This window comes from Gekko japonicus, unplaced genomic scaffold, assembly GCF_001447785.1.
Source record: "Gekko japonicus isolate JY-2015 unplaced genomic scaffold, Gekko_japonicus_V1.1 scaffold5106, whole genome shotgun sequence".
Classification (NCBI taxonomy): Eukaryota; Metazoa; Chordata; class Lepidosauria; order Squamata; family Gekkonidae; genus Gekko; species Gekko japonicus.
Window position 1 is genome coordinate 8162 of NW_015176131.1, and position 8804 is coordinate 16965.

At 51.1% G+C, this 8804-nt stretch overlaps 1 protein-coding gene across 1 annotated transcript in view; it reads right to left on the reverse strand.

Moving 5' to 3' along the window:
- Window positions 1–3869: 3869 nt before the first annotated feature.
- LOC107123532 overlaps window positions 3870–8804 on the reverse strand; it is a 6551-nt gene continuing 1616 nt past the window's right edge. The window contains exons 2-3 of the mRNA XM_015426784.1: window positions 8150–8263; window positions 3870–7569 (exon numbers count right to left, since the gene is read on the reverse strand). Of these exons, the coding sequence (XP_015282270.1) occupies window positions 4172–7569; window positions 8150–8246 (3495 nt within the window). The 5' untranslated portion in view covers window positions 8247–8263 and the 3' untranslated portion in view covers window positions 3870–4171. The remainder of the gene's footprint in view (window positions 7570–8149; window positions 8264–8804) is intronic.

The window sequence follows — 8804 nt, forward strand, 5'->3', positions numbered from 1 at the left end:
AGCCAAATTGCCTGCTCACAACTTTAATGCCAGTAGCTCACAAAGTAGAATTTTTGCTCACAAGACTCCACAGTTTAGAGGGAACATTGAACACAACCACCATAGACTGTGTCTCCCCCCCTCCCCATGTGGAAGCAGCCATAGAGAGGAAAAGAGGGGTGAAAGAAGACGGAGAAAAGCCAGCCCTTTTCCTGCCACCTGGGAGCAGAGGGGTCTTGGGAGAACATCTTTATTGCATTAAGTCTGTGGGGTGATGACGACAGGGGAACTCCCAGCCACATGAGCAGGAGGAGCAGAGGAGACAGGCAGCCTGCCACGTGGAGTCTCCGTGGGAGCAGCACAGCCTTGTACTCAGACACCACTCTGCCACTGAGCGGGACTCCAGCATAGACACCTTAAAGGACTTCGCCAGGGCCACATTATGATGTTTGTGGCCATAGGCACAGTTGCCTTTGTGGGCCCCTCCCACCATCGTAATAGCAATTAAAGATTGCTTTTGATTTCAAATACTTTTTTTTTTAAATAACAATTTTTATTAAGACAACAACAAACTTATATAACACAAAGGAATACCACAAGATACAAAACCACAATCAGTTAGTTTACATTGCAAGTAGTTCAATTACATATGATGAAATACTTCAACATATCTGGAAGGCACTTTGAATTCAGGTGTTTCGGAGTTGAACACAAACTCTAAGAAAGGAAACCATTTCTTGTGGAGTGGGGAGCTGTGTGTCGAGGTATTTCTTGGGGAAACCACTTCTGACAGTTTATCCATTATATAATACTCCCATAGTTTCAGTCGCCATGCAGAAAGGGTTAGTTTGTTGGTTGATTTCCAGGAGCCAGCGATTGTTACCTTAGCCGCTGTCAACATAACTGAAATGAGATGTTGACTATGTGAAGGGATGTGTGGCGCGTTCCACAGATCAAGAAGTATCAGTTCGGGTTGTAAGGGTATCAGATGGCCTGTAATATCTCTGATGGAGAGAACGACATTAGACCAAAACTTCTGTACGATGGCACATTTCCACCAGCAGTGGATGTATGACCCAATTTCCCCACAAGAACGCCAGCATAGGGGAGAGGATGATTGGGAAAACATATGAAATTTTAAGGGGGTATAGTACCATCTGGTCAAGATTTTATAGCTTTGGTGCTGTATATTTAAGGATTTGGATTGCAACGATGGGGAAGACCAAATGTCGTCCCAGTCCGCCGGTGAGAGGTTGGTTTCGCAATCTTTTTGCCAGGCCTTTTCTGGCCTGATCCAACACTGGCTTCTCTTATGTTCTTATGGATAAGCATATGGAGCAGAGGTCCATCCGTGGCTGTTAGCCACAAGGTATAGATAGGAACTCTCAGTCTGGGGCAAGTGATGCTCTGTATTCTTGGGTGTTGGGAGGACAACAGTGGGAGGGGCTTCTAGTGTCCTGGCCCCACTGCTGGACCTCCCGATGGCCCCTGGTATTTCTGGCCACTGTGTGACACAGGGTGTTGGACTGGATGGGCCTTTGGCCTGATCCAACATTAGCGTCTCTTATGTTCTTATTAAAACATTTTCGTGGGACCCTAAAAGTATTGTGGGTCCCAGGCACTCTGCCTCCTGTGCCTCATGGAGACGTCGGCCTGGGTCTTTGCATACCCGCCCTCTCAGGAGGGAGAGACTGGGGGGTCAGTGGCGCAGCATCCACTCGGGGTGCCAAAGGCCCCAGGTTTAGTCCCCAGGGACTCCCGTTCAAGGGATCATACAGCCCGTGATGCGAGCGACCTCCCCCTGAGAGGCCAGGGAGCTGAGGGCAGCAGCCAGTGCGGACCAAGAGTCTGACCCAGCAGAGGGCAGCCTATGCGCTGATGTGTAAACACAAGTTTTGAAACAGTGGGAGCATCAGTTGCAGGAAGGCGCTTATTCTTCCACTAAGCCCGCAGTGGTTGCTGGTGTGTCTGAATGTTTGATCCACACCACGATGCAAACAGAACACAACTTATGCAAATAGAACACAGCATATACCAGCCACCTGTGCAAGGCATGCTTGCTTCTCAAACCTAGAATTCTGCATGGCTTCAATAAATGTATCATCAGTCTTTCTACTATTTATCCACTTAAAACATCTGGCCCATCTCTTTCCCCCCAAACAAAGGGGCCCAAGGCAGCTTGGTGGTCCTGGGTCTGTCAGCAGGGTACGGACTGAAAGGTAGTCCCTAGAGACAAAGTTGGGGGGGGGGGTTCCCTTCACAATGGCTGATTTCGCACTAGAGCTGCCTCGATGTTGCGCCACCGTTTGCCCCGATACTATTGGTCAATTTCACACCCGAAGCTGCGGGGCTGCATTGTGACTCACAGCTTCGCCCAACGAAACCCAACTAAAGCCCAACTAAAGACTGTAATAGGTGTATGTGTACAGTGTACTCAAGAAACACAACGAACGGCTGGCCAACTGAAATGTATTTTTACTGAAACAGAAAGACAAGATACAGCTGAAATGATACTTAATGAATAAAGAAGATCATTGAAGTCAAACATGTCAACAGAAAAATAGCTGAGATTACATTTTTGAAATTTTGTCCATTGCTATAGAACTGTCAGGTATTTTTATATTTAATAAGAAATAACATGCAAAAATTGTACAACAAAAACCACGGTCCAGGGGCACCTTTAAGACCAGCAAAGTTAATTCCAGGTGTAAGCTTTCGTCTGCATGAATCCTCTGAAGATGTCCGCATGCACACTTTGCAACCCGCTCCTCCTTCCGACAGTTCTTCCGACTCTCCCCCCTGCCTCCTTCCGAATCCCCATCTTCCCCCAGTCTTTCAGTTACCAAGGCTGCAAACACCTCCCCCCAGGCCCTACTGTGTGACACAGAAACCGATTTCCCACAAGCGCTGCTCCGCGCTCGCTCTTCCCTTTTGGCCGGATGGTAGGTGTCAATTTCACACAAGCTGCTGCGTGGCTGCATTTTGCCCTGCAGCTTCGTGTGATTTTCCCCGAGTCTACTCAATCCTGTTTTTTGAGGACTGAGTAGACGTGGGCACGAATCTCAGGGCAAAATGCGCCACGCAGCAGCTTGTGTGAAATTGACACGTACCATCGGGGCCAAAGGGAAAAACGAGCGTGGAGCAACGCTTGTGGGAAATCGGTCAGAGTGTTAGACTGGATGGGCCATTAGCTTGATCCAGCACGGCTTCTCTTATGTTCCCTTATCTCTCTGGGACACCATTATCAACCTATAACATAAATGCAAACCACACTGCCTTCCATAGACTGCAAAACTCTGTAATTCATGTCTGATCAACTTTTTACTTAAATTATTTATTGAGAATTTTTCAAAAATAAAATGACTTCCATGCCATTAAAAATGATTCTGAGTGGTCTAAAGTGATTCTGGGTGGTATGGATCTTATCAAATAATACTGCTGTTTAACCAACCTACCCAATCTGCTTAGCTTAAAAATTGTTGCAGCAGTTATCTACCACAAATGGTATCCAGATGTATCTACTCTGTGTAGACAGCAGAGGAGCAAATTAGATAACACAAGAAGCAGCCCCACCCCGGTGGCCTGTCTATCTCATGAGTATGTTGACTCTTTGATACCTGACAGAGTGTCAAAGCAATGAGCTAACTTCGCTTAGTTTAGGAAGTCTTAGATTCCTCCAAGACAAAGACGGGAAACTGCAGATGTTACAAAACAGCCATGTTTCCACGGCAATGGCATTGGCCCTGATCCTCCGAGCCCCTGAACTTCTTTTCTGAGCAGTGGGAGGAGGCCAGGCTGAACGAAAAGGAGAAATGCTGCCTTCCTCTAAGAAAGCTCGGCCAAAGCGTGACCTCCTTGCAGACTAACATCCTTAGTATGGTTGAGCTGAAGGATCGGAAAACCTCTGTCTCAGATTCACGAGCAAGTCGATTCGTTCCTCATAGCCGGCCTGCAATTCTTCTTTTTCAGAACTGATCAGCAGGTCAAGGTAATTTGAAGTGGTCAAGGGATTGGGCTTTAAGGCAATTTCCTGCAGGCGCCGGAGGTGCCAGGCCAGCTTGTTGATGAGTTCCACCAAGTCGTCTTCCGCTTTTCTACACTCCCGGGTCAGCCACTCGCAGGCACTATGGGCTGTCATGAGCCTTCCACAAGCCCTCTCGAACTTCTCCTTCAGGTGGGCGTAGCTCAGCGTTTATTTCCTGACGCAATAATCCCACTTGTAGCTTTGACTGAAGTGGATGTCCCACCGACATCTGCCAGGGCAAACACAGCAGCGGCCGGAGGATTTGTCCATGGCGGCACATTTCCATTTGTCATGGGGGTTTTCAACCTGACACGGGTAGTGGCACGTCGTGTGGCACTGCTGGCAGTTGGTTATGTGGTAGCCCATCCCAGAGATGTCTATCTTGAAGGGCACCGTTGTCTCCAACTCATACTCAAAATTCCGGTTGGCCTCCATGTCCCCCCGGTGCCTTGCCAGGGCTCTCTGCGTCGTCCGCAGCTCATCCACTTTCACAAGGGCCATTTTGATCTGGGGTCTCATGCCTTGGACTACGGCCTCCAGCTCCTTCCGCTCACGAAGGACCTCGGCTGTCATGGTTAAACTCCGAGGTTCTAAACCGCCTAGGGACCTGAAAAAACGGTCCAGGCTACCGACGCCCATCTGCCAAAACATCTGATTAAAGCGATAACTGTCTTCCTCAGCTTGCTGAACATTACTAGAAAAGAGAGTGGAGTTATTGAACGAGAAGTGGACCGGGACTCCCTTGGCATCTCTGGCGCACGGCACACCGCTGACCCTTACGGCCTCCAGCACCGGCGGCGCCCGCCCGTCCGCAAAGGTGATCAGGACCTGGATGTTCTCTTGGATGTCCTTCCCAAAAATCGATAGGATGGCATCAAAGATGTATTTCTGGGGCTGCGTCAGACGCGGCTGGGAGGCCTGGACAACCACGCAGACGGCATCGATGTGGCCAAAGCCTTGCTTGCTCGAGAAAAACGCCCGGATCTGCTCCTGTAGCATCTTGTCATGCTGGGTGCCTCTCGTGTCCCCGAACCCCGGCGTGTCGATGAGAGTCAGGGAGTAGGGGACTCGCAGCCCCTGGCTCAGGTTGACTTCGTAGGCCGTGAGGGTCTCCGTCTGGCTCACAGCCTGGCTCCTCTTTGGCACGTCCTGGACGACTTTGAACCGGAAGCCATCTTCCCACCGCACACCCAGGACGTAGTTGACCATGCTGTCGATCAGGGTGCTTTTGCCGGCTCCCGTTTCCCCCAGCAAGAGGATCACCTTGTGGTGCAGCCGAGAGGCCTCCTTCCCAAGGCTGTACTTGACGCACGTGGTCGGGGCGCCACAAATGGACTTCTGCAGGGCCAAGGTGTAGACGGAAGGATGGCCGTCCCTCACCTTGCGGCTTGTTCTGAGGACAGAGCGGGCAACGTTTCTTGGCTCTCCTCGGGGATCTCGGCCAGCGGTGGCCAAATCATCCTGCGACTGGACAGACGTGAAGGCCGGAAGGCCCCCCGCATTCTCTGTTTCTTGCCCTGTGCTCTGCCGGCTCCATTTCATACCCCCTTCCTCCTGCCCAACTTCTCTTTCCTCCACACAGCATGTGTTCCTTTCATCCTTCCTGAGGTTGGTATTCTCCTGGGGGACAACGGGAGACGCTCTGTCAGCTTCTTGGGGGGTACTGGGGGGGCTGCGCAGAAGGGTCTTCACGGGACCACGAGCCTCACTGCTTTCACTACACCCTGGTTTGCTCACAGCCGTGCAGCGGAATTCGTACTCGGTGTCTGGGCTCAGCCCCCGGACTGTGGCCACCTCTTCTCGCCCGTTTGTCACCTCCACCGCCCAGTTCTTTTGCCCCACAGCCCTGTGCTCCACCTGAAAGCAGCAGACCGCCTCTGCCCCAGACTCTCCTGGAGTGAGTCTCAGCTGCACGCTGTCTGCGGAGATCTCGCCAATCTCCACAGGGAGAGGTCTGGAGGGAGGCTCAAACCTTGTTCCTCTCCGGTCTCCCTTTTCATACAGGCAAATGGCAGCACCCGGATTGTCGTCATCTGGGATGGAGGCCACCACAAACTGGGTCTTCTCGCTAGATGGATTGGCACAGACGAAACCGGCGAAGGACTCGGCGGCTTCTCTTGCCCTTGTGATGACAGTTTTATCCTCGAGCCATGATGGACAGCTCAGCATCTCTCCGCTTACTTGCACCAAGGGAGAGAGGTGGGCTTCTAACTTGGCTAAGTAGGGCTCCCCTTTGTGCAGTGATGTGAACAGGAATGCAACTACAAAGTCTGTCCTACAATCAAAGACCTTTTCTTCCAGCTGCTTCTTAGGACCAACAATTTCTACATCTTTCAGGACAGAAAGGAGAGAATTCAAAAAAGCAATCTCTCGCTCTCTTGCGTCCAGAAATTCACAAAGTCCTGTGGTGTCAAAGGGGGACTTTCTTTTGCGTTCTAAAACCTCCTCCAGGTCTTCTTCGTCTTTAACTCCTTCCCGGACAAGAGGTATGATTTCTGCTAGCTGTTTCTGGAAAGCCTGTTTGTACTGGCCACACAGATCTTTGAACTGCTGGATTTTCTTCCTAATTTCAAGGAAGGTTTGCACTGTGGGGTCTTTCAAGAGGTCCTCAGATCGTGTTTCGGTTTCTATGAGATCCGCGATCTCATGTTTAATGTTAGAATTCAGGACTGCACTAATCTCATGGAAAGATCTGCGAAACTGCACCTCAGGGTCTTTGTGCTCCAAGTTCATTAGTGGGTACAGACGAACCTTCACTGGCACACCTTTCTCTCCGCTCCAACCCAAAATGGGGAGGTTGCTGTGAATCCGGACGAAATCTTGGAGAGGGACTGGATTGTGCTCTTGAGAGGACCTGCCATCAAATGTCGGGTGAGATGCCTGACTTTGTGCTTTGCCCGTCTCATCTACCTTGAGGCCTCTTTCACCTTGTGTAAGATGCACGGCCTCAGGGCTTCCGATTCCCCCCCCTACATTTTCAAGTGTCGAAACTTCTTTGGCATAATCTTGGAAACTCTGTTCCCCATACCACGCAGCAGTGACCACATGATATCCAGTCGGGTGAGATGCCTGACTTTGTGCTTTGCCCGTCTCATCTACCTTGAGGCCTCTTTCACCTTGTGTAAGAAGCACAGCCTCAGGGCTTCCGATTTCCCCCCCTACATTTTCAGGTGTCGAAACTTCTTTGGCATAATCTTGGAAACTCTGTTCCCCATACCACACAGCAGTGACCACATGAGAAGCCTTGCAGTTCTTAGGGACGGTGTGAAAAGATCCACCTTTGGTTCTCAAGCGGTCCAGCATCAGGTGCTCCACCCTTTCCATAGCCAGGTACTTGTAGGTGACTCTCTCCTGGTACCTGGATTTCTTGCTGCTGAGGAAGTATTTTGCAGCTCCATCCACTTCAAACAAACCACAGAGGATGCTGGTCAGGAGGGAGGGCGGGATCTCCAGGGCAGCGGCTTTCTCTTCAAGGGTGTCCGAAGAAACCTCTTGGAAGGTCTGGCTGGTTAGTGTGGTTTTCTCCGTGTTCTCCTGACGGGTCTCTGGGTCCAGGAGCGAATGTTCTGTAGCATGGAAAGAAAACAGGCAATTGTTGGAGACATGAGTAAAAAGAGTCGGGAGTGAAAGAGGGCAAAAGTGGGGGTCAGGGGCTGAACAGGACCCCAGAGAGATTAAACAAACTCATGGAACAGAAGTTTCTCAGTGGCCACTTGCCATGATGAATAAAGGGAACCTCCACATTCAGACACAGTACACCTCTGAGTTCAAGTGCCAGGAGGCAACATCAGCGGAAGGCCTTGGCCTCGATGCCCTGTCGTTGGCCTTCCAGAGGAACTGGTTGATGATGGTGTTGATGGTCCAGATGCTGGACTGGATATTGATTTTTTTGTTTTAGAATTCTGTCTTGGCCTCTTTCAGTAAACGTGGTTTGGAAAAGTGAGGGGTAACTACTTTAATCAAGGAACAGGACCCAATGAGCTCCAAACCGGGGGGCGGGGTCCTTTTGGGTGAGAGAGTGGTCACATCTGGCCTCTGCACTACCCTGACTTGGCCTTTACTCCCTGCGTGTCCCAGCAGTGAGCGTGCTCTTCTCCAAGCCCGATGGCTCTGGCCCGTGCCACGTGTAACAACCCAGGGAGTTACCTGAGAGGAGGGCGTCCCGGAAGCAGTCGTACAGCATCCCCAGCTGAAACGGGCGGCCCAGGGCAGGCATCTCCAGGGTGGGATCGGGGCCAGACATTGTTCGGAAGCTCTTGCCTAAAATGGAGATTGAAAGTGAAGCCTTTCAACACCAGAGCCGATAAACAGGGATCTCCCCCCCCTCCCCCAAAAGACTAGACCTCAGGGGCATCCAATAAAGCTGATGGTCAGTAGGCTCAGGATGGACAAAAGGGAATGCTACTTTGCACAGAGAGTGATTAAAATGTGGAACTGGCTGCCAGAGGATGGCTTGAAGACGGGATTAGAGAGACTCCTGGAGGATAAGTCTATTAGTGGCCTCTATGCCTGATTGTTGGCCCTCCAGAGGAACTGGTTGGCCGCTGTGTGAGATGGGAGGCTGGACTAGATGGACCTGCACTTGTCTGATCCAGCAAGGCTCCCCTGATGTTGTTCTCAGGGGAAGGCCTCGGCCTCTCTGCCCTGTTGTTGGCCCTCCAGAGGAAATGGCCTGCCCCTGTGTGAGGCGGGATGCTGGACTAGAGGGACCCTCCCTGGTCTGACCCAGCAGGGCTGATGTCCTTATCAGGGGAAGGCCTCGGCCTCTCTGCCCTGTTGTTGGCCTTCCAGAGGAACCAGT